The sequence below is a fragment of the Mytilus edulis genome, chromosome 10, assembly GCF_963676685.1.
Source record: "Mytilus edulis chromosome 10, xbMytEdul2.2, whole genome shotgun sequence".
Taxonomy (NCBI): Eukaryota; Metazoa; Mollusca; class Bivalvia; order Mytilida; family Mytilidae; genus Mytilus; species Mytilus edulis.
The window spans coordinates 59,768,860-59,794,046 of record NC_092353.1 but is presented as its reverse complement, the minus strand read 5'-3'; the positions used below and the strand labels follow the sequence as shown (position 1 = coordinate 59,794,046).

The 25,187-nt window shown below is 32.2% G+C and overlaps 1 protein-coding gene across 3 annotated transcripts; it reads right to left on the bottom strand.

Moving 5' to 3' along the window:
* Positions 1-334: 334 nt before the first annotated feature.
* LOC139491586 (toll-like receptor Tollo) lies at positions 335-25,187 on the bottom strand. Of its 3 annotated transcripts, none has more exons than XM_071279345.1 (2): positions 24,619-25,187; positions 335-4,041 (listed from the first exon to the last, which is right to left on the bottom strand). In XM_071279345.1, coding segments are annotated over exons 1-2 (3,570 nt in total). In that variant the 5' UTR covers positions 24,621-25,187; the 3' UTR covers positions 335-473. The 3 variants fall into 3 exon arrangements, with proteins under 3 accessions (XP_071135446.1, XP_071135447.1, XP_071135448.1); XM_071279346.1 differs by lacking the exon at positions 24,619-25,187 and adding an exon at positions 21,510-21,658; XM_071279347.1 differs by lacking the exon at positions 24,619-25,187 and adding an exon at positions 5,217-5,391.

Genomic DNA, 25,187 nt, shown 5'->3' with positions numbered 1-25,187 from the left:
CGATATTCTGTTCTCTTTCTTAGCACAGTTCTACTAATAAAAGATACTGTATTTAACTATTTATCAAAGATATAAAACATGCAGTGGTCTCATGGTAGCGAGATTGCCTCTCTCTCTCTGTTTCTCTATATAACAGCATGTTTAAGATATGGTTCAGCTTTCTTGTCAGTTTAGAACAAAGCAGGGTCCATATATTCATATCGCATTAAAATGTTTTAGTCCTGAATATGTATTTAATTTACCACTTGACAATTTTTTTGTTCAAGCCATCCATCATTGTTATAGCCATCATCAAATATATAATAAATTAAACCGCTAAACGATACACAACCCATAGATTTCATACATTTTAATACAAAAGTCTATAACATTGAAGTGAAAACAGAGAACTGCAAAAATAAATTGGCACATTTGGAATGGAAATTAAAATCACAATATTTAACGTTACGTACAAATATAAAAAAATATCAAAATTACAACAACATCTTCTTTTTTGGAAGAGTGTCAATTTCTTCGTAAAGATTTACGCTGTGTAATGAAAAGTTTTCAGAAAATCTTTTTGATGGGTCGAAACTAGCCACAGATACTGGGGTCTCGTACCCCTCGTCGTCCTGCATTACACCGGAAACGGTATTTACTGCTGAAGTGTCGAGTCTTAATTTCAGCGACCGTCTTTTCCGTCTTATTCGAGGGCGTTCGGGCATGGCAAAGTATAGTTTTTCTAAAAACCAAGGATCTGTACTCTTCAGGTAAACTTTACTGTTTAAACATAATTTCAGACCAGGGCCATACAGTCTTTTGTCTAAATAGCCCTTCTGAATTATAATTAAATTCTGGGCATTGTTTTTCAAAGCACTTTGATGAGCTATCTGAAACTCAGTGTTTCTCCATTCATTATTTAATAAATTGTCCGATAAAACTACGATTGTTCTCCGACTGCCTTCGATTGATCGATAAATTGTTTCGCCTATCGTTTGCATAATGGGAAATTCCCGGAAGTGGACGCACAACTTGTATCTATAAGGTTCCCCTTCTAATTTGCTGACGATTTCTTGAAAAACGAATTGTTCATCTTTTCGGCTGTATGAAATATATGCGTCATAAATTTTGCTCTCTTCTCCACCATCATGGCACATACGAAATCCACATTTTGAATAAAAAACCACCTGTAAAAATTCTCTACTCATGCAAAGAATTATGCAAGCAAGAAATATGATAAATAAAGTCAATGCAATGGCAACAATCGATATCAAATATTGTCTGCTTCTTATCGCCGACAAAGAATCCGGTGGCGTATAATTTCCGGGACAGAGTTCATACAACTTAATGGAAAGAATTTCGAGTTCTTTCCTCTCATTTTCCTTTATCTGCTCGCACCATACGTGATGACTGTCAGACATGTTGATATTATCTGACGTAATTAGACGCTGTAAACGTGGCGTCTGATCGCAATCGCATTTCCATCGATTTCCGCTCATTCTGACATCGAAAAGAGCGGGAAGAACTTGAAATAAGCTTTCTGGTAGCGTATACAGTTTGTTATTTGCCAATGACAAATAGCGAAGACTTGGCAGCTTGGCAAACACATTATCAGAAATAAAATAAATGTTATTATTCTGTAAATAGAGAGACGTCAATGATTGCAGCCCATCGAAAACGCCATTTTTCAATCTCTGCAAATAATTGTCATTTAGATACAAATTAACGAGATCCATTAAACCAATAAAACTTCCTCTCTCAATAAAATACAAGTTAGAATTGTTTAAATAGAGTGATTTGACATTTTGAAGTTGCACGAATGAATTTCGAGCTCTGTATAAATCTGTCATATTGTTTCCATCAAGATACAAATCCGTTGCTATACTCGGAATGTGACTCGGAACATCTTTGAGGTCTTCGTTTGAACAAATGATGTGATTTTCATTGGAAACACCTGCTTTGCGGTAACATGTACATTGTGCAGGACACATATACCTACAGATACAGCCATGATACTCACAACATACACACGTGTCTCGTCTGCAGTCATCACGATAAGAGCACAACATCATGTGTGGATCGACATTTTTCAACAAAGTTTCAGTTTCCATTTTAAAACCTTCATCGCATGTTAATAACGCCATATCTGCGATAACGTATTGTTGTTCCTCTAACGGCCAGTCATTGACGTGCTTTCTGAGCCACGCCAGACGACAATCGCATAAGAATTTATTACCTCCAAATAGGAAAACAGGCGGTTTAAGTAATCTTGGTGAAACTGACAATGACATCTCTGTCAAACTTTTCAATTTATTGTTTTGCAAATTCACCTCCCTCAATTTCGGATATTCATAAAATGCATACATATCAATACTTGATATTCGGTTTTCTTTTAAGTTTAAAAATCCGACAGAAGGTGAGAACATCCCTGAACGAATTTTCTCATTTAGCTCGTTATAAGACAGGTCTAGTTTAAACAGTTTCGGTAAAGGAGTAAAAACTAGATCGATATTTTCAATGTAATTATGGTCTAGACTAATCCAGGACAGAGACGCCATGTCTTTGAACGCATCATAACCAACAGCACTAATGTTATTATGAGATAACTGTAACATTCGTAAATTTGTCGCCTTCGTGAACACGTAATTTTGGATGTACTCGATTCGATTCCTAATAAGATTAATTCCTTCTAGTTTCTCTAATCCTTCGAATGTTGATGACTTGAACTTAGTAATGAGGTTATCTCTCAAATCCAAGATTGTCATTTTTGTCATACCATGCAAATTTGGAACACTCTCAAGTTTATTATAGGAAATATTCAAATATACAATATCCGATGTATGCTTGAAATTATCTTCTGGAATTTCCGGTATATGATTATATGATAAATCCAATTTCCTTAACCTATCAAGTCCTCGGAAAGCAGCAATTTTAACATCAGAAATTTCATTATTTGTCAGATATAATGTTTCCAATGCACTTTGACCGATAAATGTGTTCGTTTCAATGGTTTGAATTTTGTTGTCGCTCAAATCCAAATGTTTGATATGTTTCAGCCCTTGCAAAACGCTTCGGTCAATTCGATTGATATGGTTCTTTCCAAGTTGAAGCTCAGTCAGATTGTTCAGGTTCTGTAATTCCTGCCAAATATCGCCATTTATATCTGTATCGATAAGTCCTAGAACTTGTAACGATGACGTGAATCTGAAAAGTCCGTTCGGAAGAGTTCCTAAAGGATTATTTCCTAGACCAAAAAGTTTCAGATTGGTATTATTCTTCAGCATTTCATTCGGAAGTCTAGAAAGAGAGTTGTTTGTAAGATCAAGCCATCCTAATCGAGGAAGTGAATCGAATGCACCAGCTTGAATGGACTCAATTAGATTATTGGACAGGGACAATTGCCATACATTCGGAATGAACCTTCCGAATGTTGATTCGACTTGCTTGATTTCATTTTCAGCTAGAATAACATGAATAAGATATTTCATAACTCTTCTTTCCGGACAAGCTATACCGCTTTCATTAAGTTCAGCAATATTATTTCCCGTCAAATTCAGAAACTGTAATATAGGGAGTCGGCATATTTTTGCCAACTGACGTAAACCACTATGAACTATAGATATTCTCCTAAGGTATGGCGTATTTGCGAAAGCGTCTGTATGAATTTGTAAGCTGTCGGCGTTTTCGATGGAGATTTCTTGTAAAGCTGTCAATCCAGCGAACGCATTTCTGGGAATGTACCGAAATTGACAACTCCGAATGCGAATGCCTGTGAAAGAACGTAGTCCAATAAAAATGTTGTCGGGAAGACTTGATGGTTTTGTAGAATTGCACGTGATGTATAAATTACTAGTTATATTTGTCTGTATGATAGAGAATTTGGTTTGTGCGTTGAGGACTTCCACTTTGCAGACGACATCGACTATGATTTTGTTACTGTTTCTAAGGTAGCACGCGCACTCTTTAGGACACGGATATGTTGTAAGTTGTCTTTGGGAATTAACGTCTGCTGCCGAAAATATGGTCGTCAGAATCACCAGAAATAATGTTGGAGTGTCCATCCTGAAACGAGAATATGAGTTATACCTTTAAGGCACATAAAAGAAAACATATGAAAGAAAGAAATGTAACAACCAAGACTTTGGGATTAATCAATTTCGATCAAAATTGGCAATGCAATACTAGTATGCCATTTTGCTGCTCCCTTCAAGCTATATTATAAATTATAAAATAAAAATCGCTCAACACAATATGGAAAATATTTTCTTGTATTATTTGCTGCGTGTCGTCTCCAAAACACTATTTCTGCGACTCGGTGAGGATATAAAATTGAGAAAGGAAATGGGGAATGTGTCAAAGCGACAACAACCCGACCATAGAGCAGACAACAGCCTAAGGCCATCAATGGGTCTTCAGTGTAGCTAATATTTATACTAGCACAGTGATAATGGACGTCATACTAAACTCCGAATTATACACAAGAAACTAAAATTAAAATCATACAATTTACATGTAAAACACAAAATACTGTACGTTCTGAAAATCTTACGATAATTACAACGGGATAGCTAATGCAAAATGAAACATAAAAGACTCACATTTTAGATTTTGATAGCATTATTATAAAAAGCATTACAAAAATACTCCAAGGTCGGAAATTAAAAGAGGGAAATTGTATCAAAACTTGACAAATCACACGTTATCCAACAGAATAAATGAAATACGACTGTCATATTCCTGACTCCAATAAAGCATTGCCAGAATTTCTATTTTTCGTAATTTTGTCTAATATTCATTCCTCTATTACAATACTAAATGCACGCAACAATTTTTGAATATTTACGTTTAAAGTTTTCTGTTTAAGTAATGCAAGCACTTTATTATACTTCGTGGATGTTATACGGAGACTCACAATCTATTATAGAGTTTAGTACCGACCACCAATTTTGTTTTAGCAATAAATACAAATTTTACAACTATTTATAAGCATACATTAATTAGTTATAAAAACAAAAACACGCATCTTTAAAAACAAATCATTAAAAATTATAGATATATTTTTATTTGTTGTGTTTCTATAAATTAAGTTTCATTGTTGAAATAAACTAACGCTAGCTTCAGAAACCAGAAACAATATATTTGAATATGTTTTATAAATTGAGTTTCATTGTTGAAATATATTTACGCTAGTAAAAGAAACCAGAAACATTATGTTTTGAATATAAATTGCGGCTTACCTCTTAATAAAAGAATTCCGTTATGTTAGCCACGCGATTATAAATTGAGTTTCATCTGATCTGGTATTGCAAACCTAATGTTTTGAAGTATCTTACAGAAGCAAAAAGATTCTGAGAGAGTGAAAATCAATAACAGTTTTGTTGATAGAGATCTTAACATGGTGTCATATTTGTGTATTGTTGAAATTTTGTAATTATTAATTCATTTCAGTTCTTGCAACATAACGCGATGCGCTTGAACGGGTGCTGATCACAGCTTAAGTTAAAAATATAACGGTAACAGACAGCTATTAACCTGGCTTTGATGTTATCATAAATTGATTTTTCTTTATTTAATTCTGACCTAACAACAACTGATACGAGTTTTTAAAATGCATGCACTATAAATATAATTATAAAAATTGGAAATCAATCAAGTGTGAAGTCATCCAGCTGTGAAAAATAAAAACACAGATGCCAGATGATGTTTTAAAAAGAATATTAAAATAAAGCCCCACGAGAGATCACGAGATGTTTCCAATATCCGTTTTAAGCATCTGCTGTGTATATTGATATTGTGTAAAATTTGTAATCTATCGAATAAGAAAATATTCATTTTCTGCATATTTTGATTATTTCAATGGAAAAATCACATACAATTGTTCGAGATAAAAATACATGAAAAGTATTTTACAGATAACTGTATTAATATTGATAAAAGCTTAACTTGACAAGTTATAAAGATGAATACAACTATCGGATCATTTTTATGACAATATTTCAGATAAAAGATAATTTTTCTCTAGACGAAGGTTGCAATTGTATCTTTATTTGACGAAAATTGACACTCAACTGTAACAAAATTTATTGCTAAATCAAATATAATTTTAGATGCGTCAATAAATAATTTGGTTTAGAAAATAATGACTATTGGATTTTGATTTTGTCTTGAAAACAAAATTACGACATGGACAATTAGTAAAATGAAATATTTGATAGTTTGTATTTAGTTATGATTACTTTTCTTTTAGTGGTATTCGTTTCGGGTACGAATTGGTTTATTAACAAAGGAATTGATGGTATGGAAGACTAAAATTAAATGTAATCTTACAAAAAATAGAGACTATTAGAATGGAAAAATTCTCATCGCAGAGATGAAACGTGATTTTTTTTACGAAAATATAGAGATATAAATTTAGATAAAAGTAATTGCAATTGTCCCGTTTTCACTCTTAAATTTTGTGCAAGAAGCTGTTCTGTTGTACACGTGTTTATTGGTGGAAAAGGAAGAAAGATGTGTGTGTGTTTTCAGCTTTCAAACGATGTGTTTATAGATGTCTATATGATATAAAAAGATTGAAATAATTATTTACAAATGCAAAATTTTTATATGTGAAAATTTAAATCCAACGGGACAAAACACACAACACAATACAAAAATTGACCGATAATGTTAGAAAGCGTCAGCCGGAATCTGTATTCTTTAAAGCTGCGTCGTAACACATTCTCTTCTCGCGTTCTTTATTCAACAGGGATTATTTAAAAAAAAAATTAATCGGAATTCATAGTCGTAGAGTATAGTTGGTCTTTACGTGAAACGTCCATACCAAAAAAAAAAATGATATCACAAAACTAAACCGAGGCGTTCTCTGATAAAAAAAAAAGAAGAAAGACCAAAAACAGTATATATAATGTTAATTGGGGTATATTGTTAATTCATATCACAGAATTGGTATTTACCATGTCAAAGAGTGCATTCTATAGAAAACTTTACCTTCTTAGAATCTTCAATCGAATAAAAGCTAGGTTTTATACAAAAACTTGAATAAAATTGAATGATTTGATCTTTATTTGCACCACAAATTGGTTTAACATTGAGACATAAACAGCAAAGTATTCAAATATATTATTGGTGTTTCGACTAACTTATTCAATGAATTCTAGTAAAGAAATATAGATTTATAAAAAACTTGTGTTTTTTGATGTGCATATCAGACAGTTGTGCATATAGATTTCAAGAGGACCCTACCAGACCATATATCTTTAATGTGAACAGTCAAGTTTGATCAATCGACCATCAAAAAATTCTATAAATAGATACTTGTATGGGGTCTTGTATCAATAGTCAATACAGCAAACATTTCCTTTTTAACTTTTTTGATTCGGGCGCCATTGATGAGTTTTTTGTATCTACGAAACGCGTGTCTGGCGTTAACAAATGTAGGCCTGGTATTTCTTATGAGTATATTTTTGGTTACATTGAAGCGCTACCTTAAGTTGTGTCGACAAGTAGAACGGTTCTATGGCCAACTGTGACCGCACTGTTCGAGACAAACATCAAGGCTGAAGCTGCCATTGAAACAACGAACCATATAAGAGAATCATCCACGAAAGATCTGGAATATGTTGCCCATCCAATATTGATCACAAAACCATGACAGGAAGACAAGATACTGATCTGCATTTGACAAAAAGGATTTAATTGTGTCCCCCAGTTTTTCATACTGAATACACGCGATCACTATAGTTATTAGTCCGTGATTACTCTGACGCCAGAGAAGTCTCATACTATATAGTTATATGCATAGATAGAATATGCATGTCGAAATTTAAAAAAAAAATAACGATTTACATTAAAATCCATAGTTGCAGAACAGTATTTGCACATTGCAATGTGTTAATTAGGATATCAACAGCTGTGTTAATTATTAAGTGTAAAATGATTTATTTTCGTGCCATGCAAATTATCAAGTTTAAATATCAAGTACTGGAATATAGATTCATCAATTTCTTTTGATGTGAAGCCATATTAGATGAAAACACTTATAGATTTGACAAAATGTGCGCGGAGGTCGTATTTGCCTAGTGCACAAGATTGAGAGATTCAAAATAAAGATCCCCACTCTAAACTCATCTGGTGCAAGTTTGATCAGATGCCAGTCAATAAGAAGAAACCCATCAAATCGACAAATCATTAGGAGCTTGATAGGAAACGTTTCTGCATGACAGTGACTGAAGGAAAGAAATGTTGAAGGTTGGGGTGGTTGGAAAGTTATAATTACATATTTTATTTGCAATCTTTGTTTTCCCCTGATAGAGGTGGATAATTACCCTAGAGCGTATACTCAAGGAGGTCATATAACCTCCTTGGTATACTATACCAATAGCGAGATTTACAACTACTAATTTAAGACCCCCTTTTCTATTGTTCCGTGTAGCCTGCATTTCAACGAAACACGAGCCGGTGGCTTAGTGAGAGATCGACCACCCTCTTATTGAATTCGCTTAGAGAAGCGAGTTAAAACGACTTTCGTATATTCTGATTTTATAACTATATTTGTTACTGTTATATCTACTACTCGTATTTAAAATTATTACAAAGATCTTGAATATTTGGATCGTTTTCGCTTTCTTCTATGAACAATTAATTAACTTTCACCATAGGCACAAGCATTATGTAAAAAGAAGGAAAAAAGAATATCTTGACCCAAAGAAAGGTGTATATATATATAAATATTGAAAAAAGTTAAAATAGTTTACCTCAATTTAAAGAACTTCATCGCTAAAAAAGCTATATCATTGCATTGATAGAATATCCATATTCACTGTTCAGTGCATGACATATATCGTCAAGTGTATGTCATTATATCTACTATAGTGATATATGGCGATTGACTAAGAATTAGTTGATCAAAATCGTGATATTGATTCCTTTTTTAAAATAATTTCAATTACTTATGTTTAGTTCGTAACGTGACATGAGTATTTAATGAGAATTATAATACTAGAAAAAAGGGGGGAATTGCACGATTATTAATATTCGAAAAATATATATTCACATTTTTATTCATAACACTTTTATAAATTACTTATTTCTTTTTCAATTGAAAATACTTATATTTTAAAATTTCATGTGTAATTATATATTTATTATATGTATTTCTCTCTATTAAAACGTCATTTAATGTTAAAACAAAGCATTGGAATCATGTGCATCTGAAATTCTTTGGGTTTTTTTTGGGGGGGGGGGGGGGGGGGGTAGGGTGGTAATGACTGATATACATGGTAAAAGATCAGTATTGTACCATTAAAAAAACAACAGATAACAGCTAATTAATAATTTCATTTTGGTCTATATTCATGTTGTAAAATTGTTAATAGATATAGGAAGATGTGGTATGAGTGCCAATGAGACAACTCTCCATCCAAGTAACAATTTATAAAAGTACACCATTATAGCGGTATGGCCTTCAACACGGAGCCTTGGCTCACATCAAACAGCAAGCTATAAAGGACCCCAAAATATTTAAATATATCAATTATATATACTTTTTAACATTAGCACTCCATTTTTATCAAATTTATGATTTTGATCCTTTCCCATGTGAAATGAATCAGATACTAGAACATTATCCTCTTCCGAACTTCGTAAGATCGGCATTATCCTCTACAGTGACAGTGACTAATGTCATTTTTTTAATACATGGCCGTATTAATGCCTTCTACTTTAATGGCTATTATGCGGAGGTTAAAGTTCGTCTATGAAATGTAAAACTTGCTTTCACCAAAACAAAACACTGTTTTTAATTATGAAATACTGCGACAAATGGCCGGACGGGTTATATCTATGGTCAGTGGTCAATGTCAACAAATTAGCTCGTTTGTCAAATTTGATTTAAGCTTTTCTATCACATGTTACACATTATCTGTAATTGAATCCTCCCATTTTCCAGCTACATTTGTCCAATAAACTCTAAGGTAGAATTAAGATGATATACTGAAAAACATTTTTTTTTGTATTTCAGCTAGTAAAAGTTTTTGTTAGGGTTTATTAAAGGTTATTTTTGCCCTAGCACAATTAATGTTACCAGCGGCGTGATTATGAAATAAACATTTTTTCCACCACTGTTTTATAACTGTCTTCCCAACATTATCAACTTCTTGCAAATGTAATATATCAATATTATTATACTTAAGCATCTGCACCCATAATATTCATTGACAAATCATTTTAAATATTTTAAGTATTATAATACAGATGCTGGATAAAGCAAACGTATATTTTTATACAATTTTGTAAACGAGGTTAGTATTTAGTTTCTTCAATCTTGATTTGACTGTTCAAAAAATAAAATACGATTTTACTATTTGCTTTTATTCTTAATAAGCCTGCCAATACCGTTATACCAAAATTACTCTTAGATATCCAAAAACCCTTAGTTCGGTCAATCATGTAATTTAAAACTTTGAATAAAGTATACTTACTTCGTAGCAAATGAAATGCTAATAATTTCCAAAATGACATCGTCGTTCACTAGACCCTTCTTTGCAAGGAACCAAAGTCAAATTCGGATGCCATGCTGTAACAAAGGACTGCCTTAAATTAATTTATGAAATACTGGGACACATGGCAGGACGGTTTATTTCTTTGGTCAACGACCAATGTCAACAAATTATCTTATTTGTCAAATTTGATTTCAGCTTTTCTGTCATATTAAATGTAATTAGATGCTCGCATTAGGCTACAAACATATTGGTATAATATTCGTGAGATGCGAATCCTTTTAACTGGTAATTTTTATATTAAATTTGAAGACTGCTTGACCTGGCATTCATTTTGAACGTTTTGAATGTAATAAACTATTTTTTTTAATAAAATTTAAAATATTTTGCTACATGTATATGAAATTTAAAGTTTTTTTGTTTTTGTTCAAGTATACCTAGATTCATACGCAGCTTTATGTACAACGATGCAATTATTTCAATTAACCAATTCTTTTCAGTATCATTATTGGGGTAAACGTATGTCTACAATCCTACACATTTTTGTAAAAAATATTAATTGGTCAATTCGGAAATAGACTGTCATAGTTCAATTCTAGCTTAATTCAAATATTTATTGATTGATTGTTTTGTTTGCTAAACATCTGGTGGCAAATATTTCATACAAATTCAAGACGAAAACATTTAGTACAATACATATAGCTAGGTTTTGCCAAATAGGTTTACCGAAATGAAAAGCGGACAATTTGGACTGGAACTGCATGGGAAATCATCCGCCTAATGGGATCATTGGTTTTGATAAAAAAAAATATTTTACCTTGCAACAGGACATCTATCGAATCCTAAGACAATTATTGTAATGATTCTTTAAAGGGTAGAAAGTTAGGCATGCGAATTAAATTTCTCATCAGAATCAACGTCCTAGTTGCGACAGGGCGTGCTGGTGTATTTAAACATTCCACACAGACAAATGGATGCTCCATTTTAGTAAGGATTCTTACTGCCTGGGGAAGGGGTGTTCATTGCTGACCATATTTCTATTGCTTATCGAAGTAATACTGTATCATAAATTTGAGAATCGAAATGATAGGGAATGTGTCAATGAGACAACAATCCGACGTGAGAGCAGAAAACAACTAATGGGTCTTAAACATAGAGAGAAAATCCCACATTCGGAGGCTGGGTTCATAAATGATTCTTGAAATCTGTATTTTTCTTACAGCAATATTAGGCAAATGAATATATCCCCGCTGCTTGATACAAACTTATCATTTACTGTCCAATGCTATACGAAACCTGTTAATCTACAGCTAAACTAGAGCACAGAAAACAAACATCGAAACATAATAAATGCCACCAACGTCCTGAATACATATTCGTTATTCATTCGTCTCAACTCGGCCGATTCCGTACCCTCAGAAAATGGAGAGTAGCGGATTCTACCGAGGATTGCCGAATGGTTCGGTATTAATAATGCAATGAACCTAAAACAAGTAATAAGTGTTACATTTATCGGAAAAGACAAAAAGAGCCAATACCTGCGAATGATATCCATGACTGATAATTATATCCTGGCAAATTAAGTTCTAAAGCATATCCTTCATCATGTGTGGTAATATACATATGAACGGCATGTTGTTTCTTAAGTTATGATAGTCTGGAAAGCGAGGGTAGAGAGTACATTTCTGACATTTCTGTATAATTTGATTTCAGGGATATTTTTTTTGCATTAATTATTCTGTATAAACCCAATCCAAGCACAAAACTTAAAGAAAAACAAACATATGTGTAAAATAAAACACAAACTTATTAAATACACACGTTAATAATTGTGTACGCCAAACGCGTGTTCGGTCAACAATGAGGCGCGAATGAAGAAAAGTAAAAAGGCTAAGTAACTTCTCATTGGTTTTGCCAAATAAAGCTGAGGTGGTCGATAATTTACTTGTTTTCTAAGTGACATCTGATATCATGTAAAATCTAAATTCCCCATTTTCGTGTTTTACAAATTGAAACTCTTCTTAGAGGTCTATTTATCATATGGGATTTTAAATGCAAAACATTAAAACATCATGAATAATATTTAAAAAAAGATCGAGGCATACATATTTTATTATACATCTGATAGTGGTAGGCATACATATTTTAGTATACATTTGATAGCGTTCCAATTTACACTATGAATGTCAGCTTATAACTAATACATGACCATCTCATAGCTTGTCATTTTAAGTATTCTAAATATCCTTTGTAATTTTATTGCTCTTCAGTGGTTTAAAATGTCTTCGTAGTTTATTACTTTAGTGCATTGCTTTATCGGTGCAGTGTTATTGGTATACGGATAATATTGTTAAATCTTATTTTACAGAGTAATCCAGAAAGTTAAAGACAAACCCAATTTCTCTAAATATCAAAGATTGAACATCGCTTTTCAATATACTATATATTATACAAATATAAGTAAAAGATGTGATATTATTGTTAATTCGAGAAACCAAACAATTCAATAAAGTACGTGTTTGTAAGCAACTTTAGCCGGCTACTGTAGGGACCTCGACAATTTTGCATAACACATACCTATTGTAAGTGAAGTCAGATAAAAAGGCCGTGACATGACAAAAATGGGAAACAATTCACAAAAGATGATAAACAAAAAAACAAATCTTACAGATAGCCACCAACGACAACAACTGAAATGCTGTCTTCCGTCTTTGAACAGGTATAATAAACATGTGGCAGGTTAAGCGAATGTGCGAGTGCACAGCACAACGTAAGAACAAAAAGATCTATTTCATCATCTATTCATTTTAAGGTTAGTTTACATGTAACTGTGGTGCAGATAATTAGTCAGCTGTTTAACAGAGTTTCGTCTTGTTTGACACTAAGCAGAAGCGTTGTCCGTTTGGTTGCGCTGGATGTATAGATACACAGACACGTCCGTTTGGTTGCGCTGGATGTATAGATACACAGACACGTCCGTTTGGTTACGCTGGATGTATAGATACACAGACACGTCCGTTTGGTTACGCTGGATGTATAGATACACAGACACGTCCGTTTGGTTGCGCTGGATGTATAGATATACAGACACGTCCGGTTGGAATTAAATCGCTAAATCCGATGCCATGTTTAGGCAGCTGCTATGTCCCTATCTCATCCAAGTATATGTTTTAATTTTAAACACACAAACAAAGAAAATGCTACCGTAATATTATTTTTCATTTATTTTAATATAAGAAGAGTTTGTTCTGTTTAAAGTTCAAACAAAAACATTAATTTTACGTTTTTTTTTTATATTTGTAAAGTTCAGCTTTATTTAATATACATTTTTTATTCATCTTGTTATCAGAGTATAACATGGCATAATAGTAAATAATTTGCGTAAAGCTAGTTATTGATCCATTTCAATACAAACAAACTTTGTAGGACACGGTTCATTCGAGGACACATTTGATTTTTCAATATTACAGTTACGCCTGCATTGAAAGGAGAAATGTGTGGACGTGTGCGTTGAAGAGACAAATTATTCCACTTGACAAATGTTATTGCATTCGGTCCATTGTAATTATTTGAAACACAAAGGTGAATCTTTGAATTTTAAAAAATAAAAAAGGTTAATAAATAAGTCGAAATTAGGAATAATAATGAATATATAAGCAAGTGCAAAAGATAAAAATCTGACACATCCAATAAAACATGAGTCACAACTTTACATTTATCATGAAATTTAAAATTTGATTAACAAGGATAAAAGCCCGCATCTTCGTTGTAAAATGGGTCCTCAATGAAACAGTTTATTTCTAATTTAACGCAATTATGAGGGGCTGTATTGGGAGGGGGTATATAATACAGGGCCAATACTACAAAAAACAGAACCATAATAATAAAGAACACCGAATAGTCTGCAAAAAAAACCCACAACAATAGAGAAAATTAATGGAGTAATTAAGTATATAAAGAATAAAGAGTATTGAGAAAAAAAAGTATGGAGAATCATGAAAGAAATATAAAGTATAATAGTGAAAATTGATTTAAACACTAAAGAAATGAAAGACCCTCATCCGAAACCCTCAACTGTATCTGTGTTCATATATTGCAAGTGTTCTTTCTAATATACTTTTCGTGTTTTTGTGACTCGAAGATCAAGAACATTTGATTGGGATTTTTATAGCTGACTATATGGTATGGGCTTTGCTCATTGTTGAATGCCATACGGTGACCTATAGTTGTTAATAGCTGTGTCATTCTGGTCTGTTGTGGACAGTTGTCTCATTGGCAATCATACCACATCTTCTTTTTTATATTGCCCCTTCTAGTAAGACTTATATTCGAAATTGAGCCTGCCTGCATAGACAATTGTTAAAAAGTTGAAATGCTCAGGCGTTTAAATTTTAATAAAGCCACGTTTCGTCCGTGACGGACCAATTTCTGGTAGAGTTAGTGAGTTATTCATATTTAAGTAGCATCAAATTACTCTTTGAAAAATAAAAACCAAAAACATATATTGTCAAGGACGATTGGAATCATCATTTATTAAATTAGTCAACGGATGTGTATAAATGACACATGATTACTGTTTTTTCCGTTTAAGCACATGATATACGTATAAAAGCTTTTAACATAATAGATTCAAAACAAATCAAATCGGATATGAACTGTTTGTTTCTAGTATCTTTTGTAGGAATTTTAAAATACAAGCAAAATACCTAATGTTAAATCAATAGCTAAATGAGTTTCAGAGCAGTTTTATTTGTTTAAAATCGTAAATAATTGAAATTCTTTTTGTCAGATACAATTTCATGATCTGACTGTTTCCGCTTCTATGTTAATATTTAAGTCAGACAGTGACTATTGCTCGACAATTTGTTTCAAACCAAATTGTGATTCTGTTTGAGAGCAAAACTAGAATATTCAAAACTTAAATAAAAAATTCAAAGCATGGAAATGAAAAGAATATATTTATGAATTACATTTTCTTATATGGTATGATGTAATATGTCTCTGATCTCCCCGGCTTTATTTAAGCCAATACCACGTTTTTATTGTTTTTTTGTATTGTGTTAATTAAATCTTTTCAAACCTTTTAAGACCGCCTCGAAGACACAAAACAGTGGCGGATTCAGAAATTTTCATAAGTGGGGGCCCACTGACTGACCTAAGAGAGGCCCTCTCCAGTCACGCTTCAGTGATTCCCTATATAAGCAACCAAATTTATTCCCCAAAAGGGGGGTCCGGGACCCCTGCCCCCCCTAAATCCGCCTCTGCAAAACACAAAGTGATGCACGGGAACACACACAAACTTAATATTTCATTTGTTCAGTTTATGATTCTTTTTTCCATTAAAACTATTCTTATGCAAGAATGTTTTATATAAAATCACTGCACAACAGTATTAAAAGTGCATTTGATTTGATAGTATTATAATTTGTGGGACTTAGATTCAAATGATCCTTTTCCAGTATAAAAAAAAATCTGTTGTAATACTATATTTCTTATTATTCTCGGATCACCAAAAACATATACAAACAAGTGAATACAAAAACAAGGAAAACACATATATGGCCATTAATATAAAATATAAAATACGCTTGCAGTTAAATGAAGTAAAATAAACTTTCACCAACTTGTCTTAATTTGTCCTTAGTGTCGATGAACGAGGCTTTTTAATGATGTTAAAGCATACTATAGTTCCTTATTAAAGCAGTATTGTAAGTTGATACTAATGGGCTTGCTTGCGGCTTATCGATACATTTCAAAACAAAAACAAATTTTCAAGTTCAATTGAGGACAAGCTGTTGTTGAATATTCAGAAACAAATTTAGACAAGATCTGTGTTTCAGTTATGTTTCTAACATGTGTATGATATTCGATAAAAATATAACTATTTTTGTTTTATTATCATTACATATCTTAATTGTATAAATATAGAAAATCAATGACAAAATAACAATATTTTTTTATCGATAACATCAGTATTTATCAGTTAAGCTTTTCTTTGTGCAACAAAGCAAAGAACATTATATTGCAATCCTCTATCTGGTTGCATCTTCCTTCGATTCAATTTTAATCAAGATGTAGCTATAAACGGGTAAACGTCAATAAAATAGCAAACAAACGACACATGTTTAGATGTCAACATATAGTTTGTCATCAGAACATTAAACGCCAAGATTTTTGTAAACATACAAGTAAAACAAACGTACCTAACTCCAAGCTTAATTCGAAAAGGGGAAAACTGTCCATAGGTTTATGTGACAATAACTGGAATTCGGCAGACAAAAATTGACAAAAAGAACAATACATTATATATAATAATAAAAAAAAAAAAATGAAACAGGATTCATAAAAAACACTGGCTAACAACATATCAAAACAATCGCCAACCACTCACTTAACTCGAACCAATAGTAACTAATTAAAAACGAATACTAAAGAAAAAAACATAGTCCAGATACATTTTTAGCATGACTGCAAACCTGCAAGTCTACACCTTTATAAAAGACAGCGAAACTGTGTTTGTGGATCTATCGGTGCGGACAACTTTAATAAACCAGTGTTACACTGATCAGAGAGCTAATGTTTATTTAAGGTAATTTAGCTGCTTCATACTACTTGCGTTATTTGGTATTATTTGGTCTTTCCGGTAATTGATTTAACGAATAGCAAACTCAAATTTATGTCTGAAGAAATGTCAAACCATGTCCGTTGAGATTTCATAATTTAAAAGAAATGTCAAAATTTCAATTTACGTCCAATTGCATTAGCATTTCAAGCGCAATATTTATTTCTTTGCGAATATTATGTAATTTAGAATTGTGCAACAGGCAATAACTATTTAATCTATTTCATGGCTTGTCATTTATAGTTCATCAATTTCCGCCGTTTCTATAATATTTTATTACATCTGAACATTAATACTACTTTTTATGAAACTTGTGATGTTTTTGTTACATTTCCGGATCTTCAATATATTTCATTTTATAGATTTGCATAAAGGAAACGGAAAGGCGTAAATCAGGCAAAATTCATTGATCATGTCAGCGAGTGTGTTTTAAATGACATAAGAATCAAAGAGAAATTAAAGAAATGTTTTCAAAGGAATCGATGACCTTACAGAAACTAAAGTCAATATTTCCTTTGATGCCCTTACAATCTTGGCCTAACAATATGAATTTTTAAACATTGCGTTATTTAATGCGCAATACATCAATCTCAAGTTAATATGCCTGTTCAAAGTTATGAAACACGACAGTATTTGTCTTTCGTTATATCTCAGCGCTTTTGTACTTTTAACAGAAGATGATGCTAATGTAAAATCAGTGTTATAAAAATAATAAGATGTGGCATGAATGCCAATGAGCCAACTTTAGATCTCCACCAGAAACAAAATATGACGTAAAGGAATAGCAATGACATGTCACCTAAACAATAAGCAAAACCAATACTTCATAACAAGCTATAAAAGGTCTGGAATAAAAGGTGTAAAACAATTAAAAAAAAAAAACTGACATAGTTTTTTTTTAATTCATCCATAACTTGATTATTTTCCCTTACTTTGGAAACTCTGGGTAGGCTCTGTAAAAATGCTCACACAATGTTTCCATACTATTGGATTAAGGATTTTAATCACAGATCAAATCTAAACATGTATTTTTATACTGTCAAAAATCGCATTTTGACTTTGACCCCTACCGGGAATGTTTTGTTCTTGAGTTGTCTAATTCATGTTAGACTGACGCATACTCCTATTGTCACTTTAATTTTTTAAATAATTTTGCAATCACTTGCTTATGTTTTATGCTATTGTCTTCTGTAAAGGCCAAGAATGCCCTAGATACACATCCGGTTGGAACGCCTATGGTACTTTATTTGACCATATCAAGATAAGAGATCTTTAGATCATTCAAGATCACAGAGGTTTCCTTAATGCATACAATACCTAAATTTGAATGAATTGAAGCAATTATATTGTTATATTTGAAGTACAATCATATGTAGCTCTTCAAAAGAACGTTACGTTTCCTTCACATAATACCAATAAAAGGCAATTGAAGCATTACTTTTAGAATTAGAGACAACAGCCATTATAGTTATCTGATGTTCAAATCTTATAAATCTATTTACTAAAGAAGATTATAATTCAGGGAAAAATTCTAAAACTGAGGAACTCTAAAAACCAAATGAACTGATTGCCTGAGAACGGCGACTGTATATGCTATAGTGTACTAACTGCACTGTTTGTCGATACTTAGTTAGTGATGAAAAGTAATTTTGCAAATATAAAACCATCATACCCTCAAGCATGCATGTAACAGTTTGTTTCGTAAATAGCAGAAATAAATTACATTATGCATTCCTTGCAGGTGAAATTGTTTGTAAAACATGTTTAAATGCTACTGATGCTTTAAAGCTTTATAGTACTTTACATTAAAACTTGTTGGGGGAACACTTTGAAATAAAAACAGATTTTGATTTATACTTTGTGCTAAAACTATAAATAGAATATTTCCATGGCTGCACTATAAAAAGGGGGGGGGCGACGATTGTAATAATGACTTAAACAATATTGGTGAAACATGTTTAAACCAAACCTCTTCATGACTTAATGTTTTGTTCGTTTTTTCAAATGTTCTTTTATCAGGATCACAAGACGTAAAACTTGATATGACTATATACCATGTATTATACTTAAGAACAAAATTTGTTTAGACAGGTTTTCGGTTCATGCAAGATTCGGTTTAGAAAGGTAACACTGTTCATTCAGTTACTCTTTTACACTATATAAATAACACCTAGCTGAGAGGGTGATAGAGCATATTGTTACCCCAAGAAAACATTGTCAACCGCGGCGAAGCCAAGGTTGACAATGCTTTTACGAGGGGTACCAATCTGCTCTATCACCCTCTCAGCTATGTGTTATTTAGTTTATTATACTGAATGTCCTATCATTATTGTCTTTTACAGATTTATTGTATTTTAAAAGTATTTTCTATGACGTCACGTGCATAACTCAACGTTACGGGTATTATAAAAAAAAACCAGCAAAAGTTAAGCAAGATGTTTTTTTTTTATTTAGACAGTCAAATAATAAATTCCGAGCAAAAAACGTAGAACTAAGCATTGTATTTAATTACTTAATGTAAATTCGATTCATTTTCCTTTAAATTTTCGATTTTTGATTGGTCTAGACGAGAGGGTAACATTAAAAAAAGTGTCACCCTCTCAGCCATGTGATTGAGTAAATTAACACCCTCGTATTAGCCAATCAAATCATGGCATTTTAACGTGAAGTATAATAAAATATGATATTGCATTACTTATCATTTCCATAATTTACGATAAAACTTGCAACAACATTACTGAGGTGCTACCAATATACATGTTAGTTGCTAACAAGGAGGATCAGCACAAGTAATTTGCCTCAATATACCGTATATTTTTGTTAAGGTTTATAGAACACGTTGCCGAATAGATTGTGATAATCAATAACATACGATCTGATGATGTGGGGAATAATCGAAGTCATGTGCCGCTCTTGACAAAAATTTCAGAGAGATAAAATTAAATATCAAAGATAAATAAGAAGATGTGTTATGAGAGCTTATGAGACAACTCGCCATCCAATTCACACTGAGTAAAATTAAACAAATATAGGTAAAAGTACGGCCTTCAACATGGAGCGTTGGCTCACAAAAACAAGCAAGCCATAAAGGGTCACTGTCCAAAATGACTAGCGTAAAACAATTCAAACAGAAAAACAAACGATCAAAATTGAATGCACATTTTTTCAAGCTGGTGGTTGTTAGATTAAAATGAGGACGAGAAAACACAGCCAAACGATTCACATTATAATCGAGTAATCGAATATTCTTCAAATGATCGATTGAACCGTTAATCGGTTTTTAATTTCATTTAATGACACTAAAGTGTAACTATGGTTGTTTTTGTCCAGACAATTCCCATAGAACGCGATTGTCTAATGATGGCTACAATTGATACAATTTAAACGAATTACGCTCGGTTTATAGTGGGAACTGGTCCAATTTCAATATAGAAATTCTAACAAAATATTATAAAAAAATCGTCATTCATGACAAGGCATATGGTCAGAGTTCTCAAACACCCTAGTAAATGTACAATCTAAATGTTTCCCTTTATTAACACATTTTGAGACGACCTTTGAGACTCTTTTCAATGCACATCCCTGTCTGATATCTAGACATGATTCGTCGATTGTTTTAAACTAAACTTCCAGTGACAAATATTTCATATATCGCCCCGAATAACACATTATCGATAAATAATACAGGTAAATTATGCAAAGTGGGTCCACTGGAATAAACGTTGGACGTTAAGCCTCTAATTGAAAAGAGAGTAACCATGTTCGTCAGGGTAGATTTTTTTTTCATTGCATCGGCCTTCTTTAAACAAGCAACCAACGAGGCATTTGGAAGTTTTCATCTTCACCATTCCAACAAGTCGTGACTGTGTATTTATACATCCCTCAAAGCCAATACCCTTCCCTCCCTCATTGGCATTGCTTGTACTGCCAGAACAAAAGTCGAGGTTACCATATTAATATACCATGCACAGTCAACCCTTGATATAAAGCAAACAAGATTTATATAGTTCACGGTTATGAAATAAAGCGTTTGTGACTTCAAAGTCAGATGCGCTGTCAAGTTAATCAAGTAAGATAATGTAAACATCATACAAAAACAAAAACTAACTTCAAAGCCTGATACGGAAAGTAAAGCAATAAAGTTAACCTATTAAAATTCCATTATCTTTGAAATGAAGAATCTCTTCTTCAAGGTGAAGATACATTACGTAATACTATCTTTTCGAAGCACGTGGTAACGATCAATTATCAACCATTTGCATTTTCAGGTAAATCATCTCAACAAGAGACATAGTTTCTGCTTCACGTTTTGTAAACATGGAATAGTTTGTTTGTTCTCTAATATAAAGTCTGGAAAGTGTCGAATTTTCAAGTATAAACATCCCGATTAAATAATTTGGCAAACTTACCTGAAATTTAAGTCAATTATGTTTGCATCGTAAAATTGTTTTTGAACGACTGATAACCTGTTATGTTATAGACTTTCCTGTGAGGAAGTTGTGTAACAGCTTGGTTAAAAATGTACTACATATATATTATAAGGGTAAATCATATTATCGATATCTTGAAAAAAAGAATAATTATAACGTTTTTATTGTCAGAGTTCATTAGTTTAAGGTTAAATATAACTATTTAATATGTTAACTATAATGCATTAGAGATATAACCGAAAGCTCAACGTTCTAACAGAAAAAAGAAGAAAGCGGAGCATATTACATGCACTTGCCGGAATTTGGGGAATAGTCTGATTTATTCAGAATTAGCTGCAAGTATTTGTCTATTAGTACACCAAGACAGCTGTCTATACATATTCATATTGAACAAAATTTATGCATTAAATACACTGTGACAGATTCTATGTCGTCTGGGGGACAATAATGATTTGTGTGGTTTAATGAATTGTTTTAACGTTATTGAAATTTTAAGACGAAAGATTCTATTTATCATTTATTCTCTCTCTCTCTCTCTCTCTCTCTCTCTCTCTCTCTCTCTCTCTCTCTAGGAAACTCTACTTGCACAAGGTCGCTATCTATTATTTTTTTGTTTCTGTTTACTTAGTATAAAGGATTATGTGACCGTCGGCAGTCTTTAGAGGTCACCTTAATAGTTGATTATGTGGCGTCTAGACTATAAAAGCACACAAAATGCAAAAATATTTTATCGAGCACATGCCTTGTTAACTGTTTATTTCAGACTTATTATAATTATAATTTTGATATACGTTTAAGTATGTTAAACTTGGCATTGCACAAGGTCATGTTTTTTCTGGCTGTTTATGACGTCTTTACACTAAATCCTTTGGATGTTGGATGTGTACGGATTGATAGTTTAGTCTTAGATGCATGATTTTTTTATTAGTTGTTAGTGGCTTTGAACTAGCTGTCAGATAACTGCGAGTACTCTCAGATCTGTTTATTGTGTCTTTTTGTGTCGCGATGTATAAGTACCCGCCCACGCCCACTTGTATTTTTGTCCATCTGATGAGTTAAGCCTTTTTCAACTATTTTTTTATAGTTTGTTCTTATGTTGTACTGTTATACCACTGTCCCAGGTAAGGGGGAGGGTTGGTATCCTGCTAACATGTTTAACCCCGCCACATTATTTATGTATGTGCCTGTCCCAAGTCAGGAGCCTGTAATTCAGTGGTTGTCGTTTGTTTATGTGTTACATATTTGTTTTTCGTTCATTTTTTTTTTACATAAATAAGGCCGTTAGTTTTCTCGTTTAAATTGTTTTACTTTGTCTTATTGTCTTATCGGAGCCTTTTATAGCTGACTATGCAGTATGGGCTTTGCTCATTGTTGAAGGCCGTACGGTGACCTATAGTTGTTAATGTCTGTTTCATTTTGGTCTTTTGTGGATAGTTGTCTCATTGGCAATCATACCACATCTTCATTATATATAAATTAAATATGAGAATTTGAGTCAAATCAGTGGACATAAATTTGTCAGCTAATGTCCCTTTAATGCATCACATTCTCCTGATTTTAATAAAAGTTCTTTAAATTGGAATATGAAACCTTGAACTTTTGGGAGACGAGTTTAATGAAAATATAGTTAAAACCCCTAAAATGATTCCATTACTAAAATGTTTCCCAATGTTACCAGAATGATAAATTCAAACTTATTAAAATATCAAATTATCAAAATTGCTTGTGACATTTCTATAATGGCAATCAAAGTTCGCTTCCGGAATAAGTGCTCGTGAAAATGTCAGAAAACGTATCCAATTTTGATCATGGTGACATATGCACTTTATGATTTATGCTAAATTACTGAGAATTTCCGAACTAATAGCGTTGAATGAGTTATTATGTATTTATTTAGACATATTTATAAAATCTAAGGAGACATAATAATATACGTCGACTACAAGGCTATAATAGGATAAGATAATTAGGTTCTCTATTTGAACAATTTATATTTTAGCTAACCTTTTTTCTCTCGTGATTAGCCGCGGGATGAAACCTGATTATATATGTACTAGTTTAATGTACATATAGGTCTTTTTGGTGTTCAGTAGCGAGTATCAGAAACGCATTGCATAACTATTTTGATTTTGATAGTAAAAAGATGTATCACTATGGTAAACAGATAAATATATGGAATAAAATAATCTGATGATTCTTGCGATTCTTAGTAAAACAAATCATGGTGACAAAAACTATTTATTTGCCCTGGGCAATTATTCGGATCACATATTGATCTTTGAACCTGACAAAGTCAAATTATGGCCCAGTTTATACTACTATTTAAAAAAAACCAAAAGAATGTTTTTTTGTAAGATTTATAAACCCCAGTCCATATTTTTAGAGCATGCAATATTATATTATTAATTATAGATGAAATTACCCTTCCCTGTCACCGTTGTGAAATATTACTCATATCAAATACTGACATCTCAGACTGACAATACTCTTGAAATACTCATATAAAATACGTAGTACACACAATAAAACGAACATTATAAAATTAAAGAGGGTTTGCTGATTCAAGTTAAGGCCCATGAAGGCTTCAAATGTTATAGATTTGTTTCTCATGCACGCATTTATAATGTTTTGTTTTCCCACACTTTTAATTCTGAATATCCAAATGTGTTGAACCTATATTTACCACTTTATAAATATTTGCATAATTTCATTGTGGCAGAAAAACGAACCTTGAATATGAATGAAATATTTCAAAATAATGAATAAATACAGGTGACAGCATTTAATACATTAACCATTTATATTTCTTCTCTGTTACATTCGTTTTCTTTTACCATTAGATCATTTATATCAAATGCGAAAGATAAGATTTATAAAATTGAACACCAAGCATTAAAATACAATATAAAACATCGGCATAACATCTGCAGACACAGTTTTGTAAAATTTAATTACAACATCATATTTATTGCAAACTTTATTTTTTACTTTAAACTCGGCAATTAAATAAAGTGTCTATTTTTCATTTTTATAAAACTTTAAAATGACATATTAAAACATATTATAAATATACTTTAACATAACTTACATGTATTTCTTTGTGATATCCTTACGACGCAACTTCCATTCTTAGCAACTACTTGACAACTGTCGTCTGCGCACTGTATTAAAATCCAGATTAAAGTATTCTAAAGTCGCTCGTCATCATCTGAAGATGTCTCTTTGTCTGGATGAAAAAATAACACATCATCGCAATTTGACTGGTAAAAAATCAATCTCGGATAGCTCTCTCTAATTTTTGCCATAGCATGTGTATTGTTTGATCGTGAGAAAAAAGCACACCCAATATTTCTCCCTTTTCCTTTCGGAATGCGTCAATTAGTGATTCATTTAATAAAATAGGACACACATAATGTTTAAGAAGATGAACTACTTAAAAAAGTTTTAAGATGTTCGTTAAAAAAGATGCCGTTTCTTATTTTCGTCTTAGTTCCAGCCGACTTAGCGCAATTAACTAAGCACTACATTTTCTTTTAACCGTATTCATCAATGAAAGCTACCTTAGCAATTTTATGTTATGTTTATATATACAAAGATTCATTAAAATGTTTCTTGTATAAAAATAGGACACTTCATTATATATTCACCATGTGATTT